Raw genomic sequence first — 19,639 nt, forward strand, 5'->3', positions numbered from 1 at the left:
TTACTTAGGCGACAGAGCCGAGATTTCATGCGAGGGGAAATATGTGGTTGAACTTAGGGGACAAAGTCTCTAATTACCCTCAAAAAGTCAAAAGAAGCGTGTCCCCTCACGTTAAATTGAAACATTTCTTAGGAGAACAGTAGTAATATGATTATTGTGCCGTGAAGTTTGTGGTCTCTCATTAGCAAAAGAGTGAATTGACAATTTGTCAACCAAATAGTCCCATCATAGGATAATCATCTTGAAATACTTTTCAAAAAAAAAATCATTGAGATGGTAAAGATAAAAATTTTGATTGAAAGAAGGATAATACTAAAGTTGCACTTAAATGTGCATTCTACACTACAGGAATTTTTGATTTGCTAATAATTTTTTACACAGTCGGTCCCATGTCTGAATTAAGGAGGAGGGGTGCGTTTAAGTTATCTTGACAACCAACATAAAACTTTGCTAGAAGCATGAATCATATGAATACACAGCCAATTCCAAAACCGGATAAAGGAGGAGGGTTCATTTAAGTAGCTTGACAACCAACGTAAAACTTTATCATGACCAATACGAACATGAATACAAAGAAATAGAATTTACATAACGAGACTTTAGACAGAGCGTAATGAAAACATTTAATTCATTTAGCCAATCCCAAATAATTGGGAATAGGCTTTTTCTTCTTGTTGATGTTGTTTTAACTTGCTTTTCATGTAGGTTTATGTTGGTGAGCATCTTTATCCCTGTAGGCATTTCTAGCTTGTCTCTCTCTCTCTATCATATCTGATTAGTTTCTATGCTATATAGTTTTATGATAGGCATTTTTTTTTTTTTTTCATGTCATGTTTTGGATCATGAAATTTACAACAAAATTTTTTTTTTTTTCCATATAATTTGCCCTTATTATATTAAATACTTAGCAAAATAAATGAAATTATTTTTGAGCATAATTATTCTCACATTCTAAGGTTTGGGCCAATTACCATAAAAGTAAGTCAACCTTCCATGATCTCATGATGAAAATCATAGTCAAGACCAACTCCACCGTTAGTGCGGTTGGACTACTTTTTAACGGCAAGCACGATGAAGGACAATTCTCAATCCAAAAGAATCATACAAGACTGGGACTTGTGCCTCCGACCACCGCGGCGATCACCGGATCACCAAGCCTAAGAGCCCTAAACCCTCATTTCAATGCTCTGTTTGTTATCACTGGAATGACCAATTAGTTGTAACGGCAATTTGATTCTAACATAAAACATAAAATATAAAACATAAAACATAAAACATAAAGCTTAGCTCCCTAAGGTCATAGGACATTGTGTTGGTGTCTGTTATTAACCTAAATAAATAAATAATCTAAAACGTAAAGCAAATGTATAAAAGATCATCATATGTTTCCATACATAGTAAATGTTCATGCCTTTGAAGGTGTATAAAAGGCGCGGGAAGGAGAGGATTCTAAGGTTCGAGTCTTAATTTGGCATATATCCCAGAGTCTTGAATAATTGGGAGTTTTGGCCAAGTTGCATCGTTTATGAGACTAGTGAGCATTAAGATGTGATGAAAACTGGGTTTTATTTACTTTTATAATGCTATAAACTCATCAGTCCTGAAATTGAAGAATCTTATTGATAACCTCAATTTATGAGGTAAGATCAAAAGTCATAAGTTAATCACATTTGTCCAAGGGATAACCTAATTTCAGTGATTTCAGAACATCAAAATTGGTTCATATTAAACATTAAGATGAGTATGTGATTACAAGTGTGAGGGCATTGTACAAGGAATGAATAAGATATGAAGAACTTAAGTTTCCTGTCCAACAATAGGAGGTTCCAAGGACAGTCCCAATTATGAATAACTGTAAGAAATTCTCACCAGAGAAATGAGCCGCACTGAAAATGGCTGAGCTTATGACAACAGCTTGTTGCCATTTCATTCTGGACGTAAGAGATGCTAAAAGGAACCCTCTGTAAACAATTTCTTCCAACAGGGGAGTGACGATGCAATAAACAAGGATGCAGGCAGTTTGAGAAACGAAACCACTTGAAAGGATTTCCTTCATTATGGGGTTGTTCACATCCTGCAGCCATGTATTACAAGAAAAAGATCAGTTGATAAGAAAAAAACTGCATAGCTGCTTAAAAATTCGAGGCTGTCATAATTGGTCTCCTTTGATCTATAAATCTTGAAGAGCACAAGTCATCTGAAATGAGGAAGAAAAAATGAAAAATAAACAATAAGGAAAGTTGAGACTCAGTATGCTTTAGCTAATTGATGAGTCATCATTCAGTGAAGCGCCTTATTCATTGTAAAATCATCTCCTTATTCATTGTAGAGTGGTTAGGGAGATATTTGATGTTTCCTAAGCAGTGGCAAAGTTGCTTCGTAATTAGGGAAATAGAAGAAATGGCAAGAGGAAGAAGAAGAAATGGAAATGTTCCTGTCTTATGTGGTGAGTCCACGGGGAAAGAAACCGCTGGTCTTATGATTTGAATCGAGGATCCAACTCATAAACTGAAGTCATATTTTGGCTGTTCTTTTAGCTGGGTGACAGGAAAAGGTATATCCTTCACACCGGACCAGAGGAGAGTTAACCTGAGGAAGCATACCTCTTCTGATTTAAAACTACTGTAGAAGAACCAAGAAACTCCATACCAAGAGCACGGACTAACCAAACAAAAAACAATATCTATAACAGGCCGTAAACAGAACAGAGTCTTCCAGACAACGGAGATGGCCCAAATATCAAAAAATTTCATACCAACTGGTCTTTCTGGACCTCCTCCATAAACCATGCAAACCTTCCACTAAAACAGCTATAGCCACTCTAGGCACCAAACTGATCCCAAGTACCAATCATCCAGGCCAAGCAACAATTCCCTAGCAATATTACCCATGATTTTTCAGAACACAACTTTTAGAAAAGAATCATCATATGATCCAACTTGAAGCCTTCAGAAAACACAAACCCCTTAGAAAATGGGCTCAAGGGACAAGCCTATCTGGTGCAGATAAATGGTTCTTGATGTTCAACCAGAATAAAAAGAGTGGCAAGCAATGCGATGGCTGAACCAAAGAAAATAGGCGCAAGGCACTGAAGGAAGAGGATTTGGAAGAAATTTCAATTTCAGCCCTCATGTAATTCACCACCAGGCGAAGTAACCCAAACTACCTAGTCACTCCTATCACCATTAGGTTCCTCAGTCCAAAAGGATATAGATTTAAACTCCAGAAGCTAAGTTTAAAATCTTTTCCAACTATCATTCATATAAAACGTTTGAAAGTTTTCAAAGCATCATTATAGAAAATTAGAAACTACGATTTTTTTAATGTTTAGTGCCTTATCTTTATATAGCCGCTCCCAAGCCTGAAAAAAAGAGGATGCTTGCATTAAGTAGCCTGACAGCCAGCTTAAAACATTTGTCACAACCATTAGTCGACCCCAAGTAGTTGGGAAAAAGGCTTTGTTGTTGTTGCATTATACAAAATTATTCTTCCTAGCCCTCTTGGATAAAATTTTGGAAGACAACCATTTCAACTTCTCAAACATAATAAGGATTTATAGTCAAAATTTAGAAATGTGAGTTTTTTAAGTGATTGGCAAAATAAGATTAGTATATGAGAAAGACAGTAAAAGAATTAACTTGGTCCAAGGTGGCTTTCTCTTTTACATTTAAATCAAAATCAAGATGCCATGAAAAATCACAAAACTTAAAAGTACCATACCAAGATGCCCATCAAATAAATTCTTCAATCAATATAGAAAAATATAATATGCAGTTCCTCAGTATAAATCGTTTATCAGTCCCGCATTAGTAATACACCACATCAGTAGAAAGAAGAAAGATCAATATGCATCATTGACTTGGTATAGTAAGACATAACAAAATTCTACTTTCTTAAAAATTTCACATATTAAGTAAGGTTAAACATGCTCAAAAGGTTTGAAATAGTAAAGAACCAAAGAAAATGGGCGCAAGGGACTGAAGGAAGAGGATTTGGAAGAAATTTCAATTTCTGCCCACATGTAATTCACCGTCAGGTGAAGTAACCCAAACTACCTAGTCATTCCTATCACCATTAGGTTCCTCAGTCCAAACAGATATAGATTTAAACTCCTGAAGCTCAGTTAAAAATCTTTTCAAACTATCATTCATATAAAACGTTCGAAAAAATTTCGAAGCATCACTATAGAAAATTAGAAACACCGATTTTGTTATGTTTAGTGCCTTATCTTTATAGCAGCTACCAAGACTGGAAAAAAGTGGATTCTTGCATTAAGTAGCCTGATAGCCAGCTTAAAACATTTGTCACAACTATTAGTCGACCCAAGTAGTTGGGAAAAAGGCTTTGTTGTTCTTGTTGTTGCATTATAGTACAAAATTATTCTTCCAAGCCCTCTTGGATAAAATTTTTGGAAGACAACCATTTTCACTTCTCAAAACACAATTGCTCTGTTTCTGCTCTATACTTTTAGTGGGTGGAACACAACCTCAAGTAAGGATTTATAGTCAAAATTTAGAAATGTGAGTTTTTTTTAAGTGATTAGCAAAATGAGATTAGTATATGAGAAAGAGAGAGGGTAAAAGAAATAACTTGGTCCAAGGTAGCTTTCACTTTTACATTTAAATCAAAATCAAGATGCCATGAAAACTCCCAAAACTTTAAAGTACCATATCAACATCCCCATCAAATAAATTCTTCTATATAATATGCTGTTCCTCAGTTCATATAGAAATCATTTATCACTCCCGCATTAGTAATGCACCACATCAGTAAAAAGGGGAAAGATCAATTTGTAACATTGACTTGGTATGGTAAGATATAACAAAAATTCTACTATCTTAAGAAAATTAAGATATTAAGGCCAACAACTGTGTAAGGTCAAACATGCTCAAAAGGTTTGACATAGTAAAGTATATACATTAAGTGGTTAAAACTCATTAATATAAACCACCATGCAATAAAATGATCTATTATTGGGATTTATCAAGTGGTGCATTCCATTCAATTTTTAAAATTTTATCATGATGACAAATTTTCATTGGAGAACTATCGAGAAGAATTAGCTATGTAAAGAAGGCCAGCATGCCACTTCATATTTATAATAGTTCACAAAAGACGGTTGCTCCTCACTCCCCAGCCTCCCATTCCTTCCAAGTTTCCAACCAATGTCCTTGTTTTTTCCCCCAGGAAAGAGTGGTTTAACAATTGTAACATAAAGATTTAATTGAAAAATTGGTATTCTTAATAACGAGGTTCATCTTATTGATACAGTTCCAGTTGAAGTTCTGGGTGCAAAACTAAAATTCTGTTATGTACTGTAACAGATATTAAATTGTCCAACCAATAGAGAGAAAGGGGGAACATTAGTCCTATATTACATTACAGTTGATCCTAAAATATACAAGGAGGAATTGAGGAAACAACAATGAGTGGCGTGTACTGTTATAAATGTTATTCTGCCAATGAAATATGCACTCTTGGATCATTACTTTCCTTGCATTAGAAATTGAAATTTTGATGCTCTCTCTCATGGTTGTCATTGACATTAAAAATCAAGCTACTCCCTCCAACAATATGAAACTACTGGGAATCAGTATAGGTTTTGGAATTTTTTCGCCATTACTGGTCATATATGAAGATGAACTTATGCATACATATATACATTCTCTAAACACTCTGTCCACAATCTTGTAAGAAACTTAGTAAACGTGAGGAGCATGCAACTCCATTTTGTAATTTAATAAAATACTATAAATAAGAATGCATCAAGGAAAAGAATATATAGTTCATTAAACCAACCTTGGGCCCTATCAATTGGTCAGCAAGGAGTGAAGTAATGAAAACTAACAAGATAAGAAACCCAAAGCCCAGTGCTGATGCCGTCAGCCAGTTCCTATCTTTTGTTAGCTTCTCAGCTTGGAACAAGTTAACAAACTTATATCCTGGCTTTGCAATGCACCTTAGTAGCCACAATACTCCAGTGAGCTCGAACGTTTGAATTGCAAGCAGTGATAATGCCTGTGCTGAATAAGAGAAATTTAAGTATACTATCAGCATGCAATATTATCATTCTCAAACTTGATAAATAGTTCAGTCTGTGACACATTTCAATAGAAATATGAAAGGCAAATTCCTTAAACTTTTTGGGGGCAGAATAGGCCATAGATTTAGGATAAATGTTTCACAGTGGGTCATTGAATTCAGCATAAACAAAGGAATAAATCATTGTCTCCAGAATCATGCAAATGCCAAGTCCCTATGGGAAAGCTCCATAATTTGTATCAAATGAATGATATCCAATTCTCATAGAGGTGAAAATTTATTTGTTCAAATTGAATCAAATCTAAGAAGCTGCAATTTCCTTAAATTTTTAGGGGCAATTTAGAGTAGGCCATAGATTTAGGATAAATGTTGCGCAATGGTTCACCAAATTTAGCAATCAAAGGAATATATCATTGTCCTCCAGAATCATGTAACTGTCAAATCCCTATGGAAAGCCCCATAATTTGTATCAAACAAATGGCATCGAGTACTCAGAGAGTTAGCAATTAATTTGTTCAAATTGAATCAATCTAAGAAGCTTTAGACACTGGATGAAATACCGACTTGTGTACTTCAAGGTTGATTCATCAACTCAACTAGATAATAAGAAATCACAAATATCAGAGGAGTCGGGGATGCATAGGCTAACACAGTTCTTAGCATGGAACCCGCTACATAAGAGTACCACATGACAGGTATTCACATCTCTATATCATGAAGCATCACTGTTTATTAATTTTCAATTATCATTTTAGCAAAATAATTTGAAGTGAGGCTGAGGTGTCCTAGTTGACATATTTGCGTTGTGTCCTTGTTTGCTTTCAGGCAGTCTCTGGGCTGAAAGTCAACATGGGAAAGAGTGTGATTGTCCCTGTGGGGGATATTCAGGAGGTGGAGTCTCTCGCAGCTGTCCTAGGGTGTAGGACGAGGTCCTTCCCTATTTCCTATTTTGGCTTGCCTTTGGGTGTCTCGACTAGAAGGGTGGGAAGTTGGGACCCGATGGTTGAGCGTTTCGAGAGAAGGCTGGCGGGGTGGAAGAAGCAATACCTTTCGAAGGGGGGAAAAGTTACTCTAGCGAATAGCACTTTATCTTGTCTCCCAACTTATTTCCTTTCGCTCTTCCAGATCCCCTCTGCTGTTGTTGGAAGACTTGAGATGCTTCAACGGAACTTTTTGTGGGGTGGTAGAGGAGAGGAGTTTAAGTATCATCTTGTTAGATGGGAGCAGGTTTGCAGGCCGCTCAGGCTGGGAGGCCTAGGGATTAGGAGATTGGCCCCTTTCAACAGTGCACTCTTAGGCAAGTGGCTTTGGAGATTCGGCAGTGAACGACATAGGTTATGGAGGAAGGTTGTTTTTTGTCGGTTTGGGGAGGAGAGGGGGGGATAGTCAGCTAGACCGGTCAGGTCTGCTGTCGGTGTGGGGGTTTGGAAATCTATTGGGAAAGGTTGCGAAGAGTTCTCAAAGCACATTAGATTCAAAGTCCGAGAAGGAAGGGATATCCGATTTTGGGAGGATGCTTGGTGCGAGGACCGTCCTTTGTCTTGTCTGTACCCGAGGTTGTTCAGGATTGCTGTTGATTGACATGCTATGATTGCTGACTGCTATCGCCTTGATAGCGGTAGGTTGTCTTGGGATGTTTAGTTCCGGCGATCCTTTCAAGATTGGAAGTTGGATGAGGTCATTGGTTTGTTGGATCTTTTGTATAGTCAGGAGGTGGATGGCACCGGGCCGGATTCCTTGACTTGGGTGCTTTCTCCTCAGGGGACGTTCCAACTCCGGTCCTTTTTTCACCAGCTTTCAGGGTTTCGTGGATCCACCTTCCCATGGAAAACGGTTTGGCACTCGAAGGCCCCTCTTCGGGTGGCTTTCTTTGTGTGGACTGCTGTTTGGGGCAAGATCTTGACTCTAGACAACTTGAGGAAGAGACGACATGTTATCATTAACAGGCGTTGCTTGTGCATGAATGATGGAGAGGCTGTGGATCATCGTCTCTTGCACTGTCCTGTGGCTCACGACTGCTAGAGCCTTTTATTGTGTCTCTTTGGTGTTCAGTGGGTTATGCCCCGAACTTCAAGAGTTTTGATTGACTGTTGGAGGGGCCAAAGGGTGGGGGCGCGCCCGTAATTTTTGGAGAGTGATTCCCCTTTGTATTTGGTGGAGTCTTTGGAAAGAACGCAGTCGAAGATCTTTTGATGGGGAGGGGGCCTCCACTGGGGCTTTGAAGTTCGCTATTCTTTGCTCTCTTTTTAGTTGGGGTATGGGGAGAGATTGTATTTCTTTGGATGAGATTATGGACTTTTTGGGGTCGTTGGGTCCTTAGTTCTCATTTTTCTTCTCTTCCTTTTATCGTTTCTGTACAGCTCTTGGGACGCATTCCCCTTTTGAAGGCTTTCTAATACATTTTACTTATCAAAAAAAAAAAAAAAATGAAGTGAGGTCATTACCGACATCTCAGAATGTTGAATTCAAATCCAAAAGAAATCCTGACCAGATTCGCATACTTTACACCATTCTGATAAAAAGTCAGGCATGCTACTGAATTATGTCAAGAGAAAGGCCACCCTTTTCATCTCATTGAAAATTGAGGTGGTGGGTGTATGTTAGGTTATATGTTCTACTTTCTCCTACTATTTAAGCAACATTATTCATCAAATTTATCATGGAAATCAAGAATCCACACACCTCAGTCTGTAAATCAAGAATAGGTCGATGCAACAAGTAGGCAACCACAGACAACCCTCCATAACTCATAGGAATGTGTAAACTAAACAAATACAAAGCCATGGTGCTCCATGTAGCCTCACTGTCCCAAAGAATATCTGATTCCAACACTGAGAAACCCTGTTAAATTCAAATCACACAAACACCCAATTTTCAAATTCGACTTAGAACACCATAAAGAACAAAAATATGTACTTTATGTAATCTAATCAAAACATGGGCAAAATTAACTGACCAAAGATACTACCCACTTTTTTTTGGCAGATCGATAATACACTATGAAAAATAAGTAGATAACAAATAAAATAAAGGGGGGTTTATATGATGACATTAAAAATTGAAACCTTTACTTTCATAAATCCCTAAATGTTATTGTTTTCTGAGGAAAGAAGCAGAGAATAAACAAAAATTTCATACCTCAGATGCTCTAGTGGTGTGTTCCTCTTTAATGCAAGAACACTTGGAAGAAGATATGGGGCTCAATTTGGAGATGGAAAGGGAGGAAGGGAGAACAGCTTCATTTCTATGAGATATAAATTGGGACCCACCAAAATTGCCGCTTAAAAGTCTAGCCGGAGGAGCAGACATGGAACTCGGCGGCAAATGGACAACCACCATGTCCTCCTTATTCTGTTAGCCACACCGTTCCTTCTTTGCCCAGTTCATTTTCTTGTCACAGGAACGTCAATCAATTGTGTGCTTTGTGTATCTATCTATAACGGGTGATATGAGACTCTCGGGCACAATAGCGATATACTAGGACTAAACACGGATTGATCCTCTTGCCTAGTAAAAATTTGACCTAAGCTCTCCAGGACTAATTATTAAAATAAAGTCGAAGGAAATTTTATTCAAATTGTTCTAAAAAAAATTATATGAAAAATTTGCAAAAGATTTTAATACTCATGGACAAAACGATGTCATTTTAAAATTTTATTTTTCAATGATAAAATTAAAATTTATACAAAAACTCATTTAACAAAGTGTTAATAAAAATTATTATTTTTAAAAAATTAAAATTTCATTGGATTATATTTGTGTAAAAAAAAAGCTATTAAACGGGATTTATAAGAAAATTAATTTCTTCCAAAACAATTTTCATTTTGTTTTTTAATTTTCTTTTTGAAAAGAAGAAAAGAAAAAACAAAAAAAGAAAATAATTTTAAAGAAAACTTAATTTTTCTTAAAAATCTATCAAGGAGGGTTTTGTGCAAAATATGTTTGTCCAAGGGGGTTCTATACAATTTGCTCTCTCTTATCTATTAAGGGGCATTTTTGTCATTATATTCTTACTTTAGGGGCATTTAGAAATAATATGAATTGAAAATATTAATAAATCAAAAATTTCTTCAATTTTAAATGTGCCCTTTTATTTTAACTGTTTTTGACCCTCGAAAAAGCAGAGTTGGTAACTTGGTAACCCAAAAAATGGCATCTACATAACTCTCTTTTGCTGTTAACCCTTGTATAATTTAAATTTTTAAAAGGATCAAGTGCAAAAATGATTGGTTAAGGTTTTGAGACCCACAGAGAGAGAAGGAAGGGGATCAAATGCAAAGCCTCGGTTAGAGCTCGAATCAAATTGCCTGTAGCACTGGCCACGGCTGTTTAGGTACATTCCTCCTTCCTTTTGACTATCTATATTTATTTTTATAAGAGATTGTGTCTTCGGAGATTTTTATCACTGATTTTAATCTCACCTTATTTTATAAAAATTAACTCCAAATATATATTAATTTCTTGCTTCCTCTTAAATTTCACTGTAAAAGGTTATGAGTGATGCAAATGTTGTTTTTCTATTTATTATGTGTGTGACATCATACATTGCCAGAAGAGGAGTTATACTTTTATGCGTTGATAACTCTTAACTATGCAGACTTGTTTGAAAAAGTCGAACAAAATGGACAATATTTACACAACGGGTTCATGGGAGCCATTTTGAAGGTCATGAACTCATAGACAATATTTACACAACGAGAATTAGACATATATTATGGTTATTTTTCAAAATTTCGAGCATGCACTCACACACACACACATATCAGATGCTAATGTGGTGTAAATGTAAGCTTGGTGGTGATGCTTCACTTTGAGAGAAAAATATGTTCATTCTGGTGAACTAATAGGATTTATTTAGTTGTAGGCATACATACTATACACAAGCAATGGTTCCCCCTCAATGTCATCACCTTGAGTCATCTTCTTGGTCTCCCATAGTTTGAGTCGAGTCATTATTTATTAAATCTTTGTCAAATTAAGCAGGTCCAACAGAGATTTTATAACCGAAATTTCTTAGAAAACACGTCTTGATATTTGATAGACAAACCACTAAATCGGTTTTGACTTTTGAGGTAATCTCATGACATTCCATGGCAAAATAAATTTAAAGTAGACCATTGCATTTTTTTATACTTCTTCACTTGTCTTTGAAGTACTAGTAGAGCCAAAGAAAAAGAATAATGTTCTTAGGATCATCCCTTTTTACCATATTGAAGTGGCATTTTGTTATAATTTTCTAATGAGGAGTCATCGAGCCCCATATGTGCAGCGACGGAGCCAGGATGTAAGGTAAAAAATGAATTTTGGGGGGGCAATAATGCATTTTTTTAGGAATTTCAAGTGGACAAAAGTAATATTTTATGGGTATATTACTAAAAATGAACAAATTATAAAGGTATATTACTAAAAAAATTAAAATTCAGGGGGTTCAATTGCCCCATGACTTGTATGTAGCTCGGTCCCTGCATATGTGTGCCCCAAAATTGGAGCTAGGGTTTAACCTTGGGTATCTGTTTGGCAGCTCTGCTGCAAGCATACCTCACCGCATTTTACCACCAGTCCATGCGTCAACGACGCCATTACTTCATGCCCAAGCATAGGTTCTTCTCTCGTGAGTGCTAATGTCATGGATGTTCTAATTATAATCAAATTATGATTTTCCAAACTATTGCCTGCAAGAGTATCGCAGTAGGAGTTGACTGTCTCATGGAAAATCAAAGCATCTTTATATTTAAAGCAAATAGTTATTTGTTTGTTAATTCTAACAAGTGGATGACACATCTTTACATGTAATTTTCATTGAACATTGAATTGTTGTGTTGAATTTCTACGTGTCCAAACATTGTATTTTTATTCCAGATTCAAGTATCTAATTGTAGAATTATAAAAGACCAGCACTAGGTTGAAGACTCGAAGTCCATAAATAATATTCTATTAGAGGCACAACAAGAGAGCCAAGACATTGCAATAGGCATGTAAACACACACACGCAAACAATATTCCATCCCAACTAATGCCTGAAACCAATTTTCCTAGTTTATCGGAGGACGAACAGAGCTATGGGACAGCTGAATTTATGGACCCTGAATTGTACAGAGCTACAACAGAAGGCGATATTCTTGAGTTCATAAGGGCGATGGAAACAAGTCCGGCAGATGGATCACATTACAATCCACCAGCAACTTGTGTCCAACTAGGTCCTCAGAAGAACACAGTCCTTCACATTGCAACAAATTTTGAGCACTATGAAATTGTTAAACTCGTCTGCAAGGACTTGCCTTACTTGGCGGCTGAGAAAAATGCCAAAGGCGACACGGCACTCCATATTGCTGCAAGATCTGGGAATTCATGGCTAGTCGCTTTGCTGCTCGATTGTGATCACATCAAAGAAGTTCTGAGTGAGCAGAATGAGGATGGTAACACTGCGTTGCACGAGGCACTGTGTTGTTGTTGTGAAGAGGTGCCTCGAATGCTGATTGATAAAGACCGAAACGTGTCATATTCTGTAAACAAGGAAGGGAAGTCTCTGCTCTATCTGGCTGCAGAAGCAGGTTATGCTTCCATTGTTAGGCTTCTGTTGGAAAATCCAGTGGGAAATTACAGTATTGGAGGGAGTTCTAAATACAACTCACCAGTTCATGCAGCTATCCTTGGCAGGAACATAGGTAATTCTCAGTACATCTCTCTCTCTCTCGTTAATCTGGTAATGGAAACCTTATTATTATTTTTATTTTTTTCTGAAATTATAAATTAATAAGCTAATATATATCCAAGGATGAAAACTTGCATGGAAATGATCATGAGACTAAACAGAAATTAAGTAATGACATGAAATATATGGCATGATTCACTTCTTTTTTTTTTTCACCTAATTAAATTTAGTTAAGAGCTTCCTTCGATGTGCTTGTTCATGGAATTTCTCATGTTAACATGTACGAGATTCAACTTTTGTTGACTGAATAACAGAGTTAGAAAATTATTTGAGGAGGGGTTGGCCTTGAACAACAATAAGATTTTTTTTTTTTTTTTTTTTTAACTACGTAGCATAATCGGAGATTTATCAAAAATTAATTTAGTGGAGTCGTTACCAGAATTTTAGCAAATTTCTAGGTGTTTAATATAAATAAAAAAAATTCAGTGGTACAGACACCCCCACTCAGCATCCACATAGCACTGTTTATCATTTAATACAAGCTGGATTGGTTTTACTATCAGCTCCATTGATACATATTTTTATCCATTCAAACTTCACCAGATGCTTTGAATATCGTAAACTATAAAATCAAAAACACTACCTAAGCCGACCCCCTGAGTCTTGTGACTGATAATTACCAGCATCACTCTTATTAAATATCAAGAATATTTCTAAATTGGGTTGGGTGAGTGATCAGAAGGTGAAATTTCATTTGATCAACTGAGTTTTCAGTGGACCAGTCGCAGTACCAAGAAGAATTTATCATAATTTATTGGTCATGGTTATTTCGACATCATGCTCCATGATATATACAAATTAATATATGAGTAATATATATATATATATCTTTTCCTCAAATCATATATGTGTATTTGTACACACTGATGTCACTCTATGGGTGTCATGCCTGATGTATTCATCTAAGATATCATAAGAAGCCGCCATGCATGCCGGCCTCCTATAGCTATACATATTAGTTTTTGTTGTTACTATCATGTAATAAAATTGTAGTATAAAATATTCATTTTCATGCGTAGGATGAGTAATACTAGGGACGACAATAACAATTAGGACTCTACCAACTGCAGCTTCCAAGAAAATACTTTGAATCGACTGTCTATCACTTTTCAATTAAATATTTTAGTTTGAACCTTTCAAAGATGTATTAATTGATAAACAATCCCTCTCTATATCCCTTTTGCCAGAATGATTCAGTGTATACGCTACCACCACCAATATTCATTGAAGCCGTACATTACTTATTAAAGCATTTTGTTTTTTTGTTTTGTTTTGTTTTGTTTTTTTTTTTTTTTTTTTTTTTGTTTTTGAAACCTCAGATGTCCTAAAAGTATTGTGGGAAAAGTATGAATCCTCCTTCCACATGAAGTGTGAGGAAGGGAGGAATCCTCTTCACTATGCCACATATATAGGTTTCGTCGAAGGGGTCAATTTCTTGCTGAATAAAAGTTGTGCTTTTGCTTACCAAAGGGACAAACATGGTTTGTTTCCGATTCATATAGCATCCAGCGAAGGCCATACCGCCATAATCCAAGATATGCTTTGCCACTGCCCGGATTCCAGAGAGCTTCTTACTTTAGAATTTCATAACATCCTTCATGTCGCGGCTAAAAGTGGAAAAGCCAAAGCAGTTAGTTTCATGCTGAAAATGTTCGAGCTTCAGAAGCTTTTGAATGAGAGAGACGGGGATGGAAACACACCGTTACATGTGGCCACCATTTATGCGAATGCGGAAACTGTAAGTACTTTGACATGGGATGAAAGGGTAAACCTGGAGCTGGAGAACAATGAAAGTTTCACAGCACTTGACATTGCTGAAAAATATATGGAAACTGCAGAATCATTTAGAAAGGTATGTGTGTTGTTTGTTGCTTAATTCACAAAGTAAATCCATCATTCTCCAAGAGTCATTGCAAAAAGTGACCACCCTTTGCACTGAAATCTTGTGGAAATACAGTCATCACAACATTATTGTGTTTCTTTCTTTCTTTCTGTTTTTCTTTCTTTCTTTCTTTCTTTCTTTCTTTCTTCCCAACCTGCGTCATGGCTGATGTTTCTGTTTTTTGTGTTTTTAGTACTTGGGAGGGACAAAAGTATACACGCACGAAATTTCCTTTTCTTACAAAAATGAGACTGTAGAAACATTTAACTAATACTTTTTGTCACAGATGTCCTTTGCCACATAAGATGTTTACTGCAAAGAGTCTTGACTTTAATATTTAAATTCTCCAACACATTTTCATGTGTGACTTTTTTTTTTTTGATCATACGTGGTTCAATTTTAATTATTAGGATTTCCTTGCTTATAGTCAACCTCTACTTTTTTTTTTTTTTTTTTCGAACACGTCTTTAATTATCAGAATCACATTGATATTAAATTTAATCCGTTAGAAATAGTCTAAGTTTAATATTTAAGTTCTCTAACAATAAAGTCTATTCACCAAGGGCCTTGTGGCCTAGTCGTATTATTTGTATATCCTCTACCTCCCAAAATCAGAACATGTGTGAGTGGTATATGTGAATTTCTTCTCAATGAAAATAAATAAATAAATAAAATTCCATTCCATTGTACTCTTAGTGTTCCTTTTTGCCATTTGACTTTAGTATTTAAATTCTCTAACACTCTCATGTGTGGCGTTCTTTTTGACCGGTTCAATTTTTAATTATTAGGATGTCTTTGCTCGTAGCCTTCATTTTTTTTTTTTTTTAAACACATAATTCTGATAACGGTAAAATCAAGTTCAAGCTGTTAGAAATAGTCTAAGTTTAATATTTAAATTCTCTAACAATAAAGTCCATTCCATTGTAGTGTTCCTTTTGGAGAGGTACAATTGAAGAGACTTGTGCTTATTGTTACTCTACCTTATGTGCAGCGATTGACTTGGTTGGCCTTGAAAGTTGCCGGGGCACCGCGAACACGACACACAAAGGTTTCCAAATGGAAGAGACCTATTCTGGTAGAGGAGCCCAAAATGGAAAATGACAGAGATAAAGTCAATGTAATGTTGCTGGTGGCAACGCTTGTTGCCACAGTAACCTTCACTGCTGGTTTCACAATCCCAGGTGGTTACAACAATTCTGACAATTCTGACTCCCGGCAAGGCTTGGCAACCATGCTAGCAAAAGTGACATTTCAGGAATTTGTGATCTGCGACACAATAGCTATGTACAGTTCGATCACTGTCGCTGTGACACTCTTGTGGGCACAATTGGGGAACCTCATTTCGATGCAAATCGCCTTAAAATTGGCATTGCCACTGCTGGGGATAGCACTTGCTACGATGTCCGTAGCATTCATGGCTGGTGTGTATCTAGCGGTGAGCAAACTCGGTTGGCTAGCCCATGTGGTTTTGCTCATGGGGACTACCTTCATCTTCGTGCTCGTGACACTCTTCGTTCCACTCTGTTGCTTAGGCTCATCCAAGTACCAAATCTTCCGTTGCATCTCTTATTATCAGTTCTGTTTCATGTTATATGCCTTCAGCTACTACACCGACCACAATGTGGAAGGCTAAGTTCTACAAATATTACCGTGTCCTGTGAATATATAATGTTATATAACTAGTTATTGAATAAGTGTCTTGACTAATGGTAGTTGGTCAAGTGATATGTGATTAGGTTCACAGACTTCAGCTTGAAGTCTGCGAGATAAAGAATTCCTTAGGGAGTAAGTGGCGACTATTGTTTGTATATATATAGTCTGTAATATACCCGGGGAAAGAATATTGTTATATATCATCAATAATCAGAAACTGCGCGCTCTGTAGCTTTATTATGCATTTGTTTGTTGTGATCTTTGTGAATTGACACACATATTTTTATTTCAACAAGGCCATGCCATAGGCAGTAGTCAAAATTGATTTAGGGTGATCTTTCTGTAGTGTGCTCTGTGCTGGAGCATATATCAAAAAGGAAAATAATGTTTAGGCATCAAAGTAAAATAATTATAGCCATTGATAACTTGAAGTGGGATCCTTAACCTCATTTCAAGCTATGAATCAATGGCCTTAACCGTTTTACTTTGACAACGTATAATTATATGCATACAAGTTAAGGAGACAATGTCAGATTGTGAATCCCTCTGCCTCTGTATTTCGAAACTTAGTGTGAAAATAATTATTTTTCTTTTGCACTCAATTTTAAACTTTCGAAACTTGGCCAATACGGGATGATCCTTGACATCCATTCATACAACGGGAAATGGTTTTGTTTCAAAAGTAGAATGTATGATTACTTTTTGTAATAGAAAATAATATATAGTTAGATAGTAGTTGGACTAATTCGACTACTTGATATGAGTATAGACTAAAATTATGAAGACTTTAATAATAAAATTGATGGTTGATTTCAACTCCTATTCATATAAAAACAGTTGAAGCTATTAGATTTCGTATCATTACTCTTTTATGATAGTTGTAATAGTTGTATTTTAAAATCAATTGAATACTAACCATTCAAAAACAAGTGTATTGTAAAAAGCCGTGGAATGTAGATTATGTAGTAAACATCTCCCAAAATATATATATATATTAAAAGGTACACAATGAAAATTTCAAAACCATACAAGTAATCAAATAATCAATCGGAATTGTAAAAGGGAAGGTGTTTCTATGGGTCTTCAAACCACAGAAGGGGTAGGAGGTGGTGTTATAAAACAAAAGCCAGTGTCTCGAGGTCCTTTGGCAGGAGTTATGGAGAGTTACAGTTTTTAAAATAGGCATCATTTTGGAGATATAGAGGGTATATATCAATTTTAATTGGGTCAAAAATACGATTCATTCGTTGACCGGTCTAGTTGTACGTGGCGAGAACTTGTCAGTGGATAAGAATCGGCGAAAGCAAAAGCCAAAGAAATCGCTCCTGTGTGTCATTCATATTCGCACGTGGTATTTAAAAAAAAGATGTATTTTCTCTCTCTACATCTACACACACTGACACACATATATATACATATATAAGCACCACTTGCTTCCTATCATTGCAATTTGTCTATGCTTTTCTTTAACCTAGCTTTCTAGTTGGCTTTATTTCCAAATCTGTCTCTTTCTCAAATTTATGATCTTTTTCTATCAATATATACAACCAAAAATTGCCCTTTTTGTTTGCCTTATTTCATTTATATCCCACTTGTCTGCTTCCCATATTTTTATGTTATAGAAATAAAATGCACTCTCATTTTTCTTGTCTCTTTGGCATTTTTGAATTCCGAAAATGTTTCATTTTTCTTCCTTTAATTCTATGTTTTCCTTGCTTCCCTATATTCGCTAGTTTTTAAAGAGGGAATGATGGTAACACGAAGTGCAGGCTATGTTCATTTTTCTCCCATGTAGTTCTATATCTCTTGGCGACGGCGACTGCGACTTGGCTTTCTTGGCATCCATGACGCACAAACAAATAGAAAGCGAGCAGAAAAAGATAACACCCAAAAAAAATAAAATAAAAAATAAAAAATAAAAGGAGGAGACCTTACCTGCAGAAGGCAACAAGCGAATATAATTTTAGTCTATACTCATATCAAATTTTATATTATTTATGGGGAAAAATAAAAGGAGGAGACCTTTCTTGGCTTTCTTGGCGGCACGTACCCTTACGTAAGGTCTCCTCCTTTTATTTTTTATTTTTTATTTTATTTTTTTTGGGTGTTATCTTTTTCTGCTCGCTTTCTATTTGTTTGTGCGTCATGGATGCCAAGAAAGCCAAGTCGCAGTCGCCGTCGCCGCCTAGAGATTTAGAACTACATGGGAATGTGCCGCCAAGAGATATAGAACTACATGGGAATGTGCCGCCAAGAGATATAGAACTACATGGGAGAAAAATGAACATATCCTGCACTTCGTGTTACCATCATTCCCTCTTTAAAAACTAGCGAATATAGGGAAGCAAGGAAAACATAGAATTAAAGGAAGAAAAATGAAACATTTTCGGAATTCAAAAGCCAGTGTCTTGAGGTCCATTGGCTTTAAAATTAAAATTTGCTGTGGTGGTTGTACTCTGGTCTCTCACCATTATCTCTCAGGTCATTCTCATAGGGATTACATTACAGTCTGGTGTGAATGTCAAACTTCTTGCTTTCTATCTTATGTCAAAACAATTTGTGGAATTTTTCCAATGAGTTTTTCTTGCAGTGGCTAGTCGTGGAGGCGCGGTGTTGCACTGTTGCAAGTTCATGGAGCACACGGCTAGTCGTGAGATCCCTTCCTGCCCTTGGAGGGAATGTGTATTTTTCATGTTTTTTTGTTACCATCCCATAAAAAGGGCAAATCAAAACCAAAAACCATGTTTGATAATATGTTTTTTTTTTTTTTTTTTTTCCTCCTATAATAAAAAATGTTTTCATGTTTTTGAAGAAAAGAGGAAACATAAAAAAGGTGTTTCCTCTGTTTTCTCAATATAGCAGCCAAAATTTTTTAGCAGGATTCTTTTGGGGGCTCCGTAACAGTGTAACACAGACACTCTCTCTTCACGTTATCTCACTGTTCACTCATCTCTCCATGCAAATCTCGCTTCGAGGACTTGATTTGTTAATAATTTGTTTAACAAATTCTATTTCCAGGTCTGTTGTTAATATCTATGCATATATAATTTGTTTTATATTCTCTCTATGTGCATCTCTACTCCATAAATCTTGCTCTGTTTTTTTCTTTCCCTTTCTTTGATTTCTAGAACCGTTGTTGGTTTATTTAATTTGATTCTAGTGGAGGTTTTGTGCACGATTTTGTGGTTTCCTCGGTAATTTAAATGCTGAAATCGTTTGAGCGCTCACACTCTTCATCGTATGTGCATCCAAGTATAATTATGAAGGTAACATTAATAAGCATTGACACTCCATACAAATTAAATCTAACAGCCAGTGTTATCCTAGTTAGAATGGAGAACTCGAAGTCT

At 36.1% G+C, this 19,639-nt stretch overlaps 3 protein-coding genes across 3 annotated transcripts; 2 read left to right on the top strand and 1 right to left on the bottom strand.

Moving 5' to 3' along the window:
• Window positions 1-806: 806 nt before the first annotated feature.
• On the bottom strand, window positions 807-9,495 carry LOC132307251 (uncharacterized). The gene is made up of 4 exons (XM_059804962.1): window positions 9,181-9,495; window positions 8,725-8,883; window positions 5,800-6,018; window positions 807-2,074 (listed from the first exon to the last, which is right to left on the bottom strand). The coding sequence occupies exons 1-4, from the start codon at window positions 9,379-9,381 to the stop codon at window positions 1,733-1,735; spliced, it is 921 nt and encodes a 306-aa protein (XP_059660945.1). The 5' UTR covers window positions 9,382-9,495; the 3' UTR covers window positions 807-1,732.
• Window positions 9,496-12,055: 2,560 nt separating this feature from the next.
• LOC132309592 (protein ACCELERATED CELL DEATH 6-like) lies at window positions 12,056-14,940 on the top strand. The gene is made up of 3 exons (XM_059807884.1): window positions 12,056-12,707; window positions 14,074-14,606; window positions 14,923-14,940. Exons 1-3 carry the CDS (start codon window positions 12,056-12,058, stop codon window positions 14,938-14,940), a joined length of 1,203 nt encoding a protein of 400 aa, XP_059663867.1.
• LOC132310272 (protein ACCELERATED CELL DEATH 6-like) lies at window positions 14,765-16,488 on the top strand. Its single transcript, XM_059808462.1, has one exon. It carries the CDS (start codon window positions 15,727-15,729, stop codon window positions 16,267-16,269), a length of 543 nt encoding a protein of 180 aa, XP_059664445.1. The 5' UTR covers window positions 14,765-15,726; the 3' UTR covers window positions 16,270-16,488.
• The last annotated feature ends 3,151 nt before the right edge of the window (window positions 16,489-19,639 follow it).

The sequence above is a fragment of the Cornus florida genome, unplaced genomic scaffold, assembly GCF_030987335.1.
Source record: "Cornus florida cultivar Cherokee Brave unplaced genomic scaffold, ASM3098733v1 CherokeeBrave_3.0.0_Hap2_Chr05, whole genome shotgun sequence".
NCBI lineage: Eukaryota > Viridiplantae > Streptophyta > Magnoliopsida > Cornales > Cornaceae > Cornus > Cornus florida.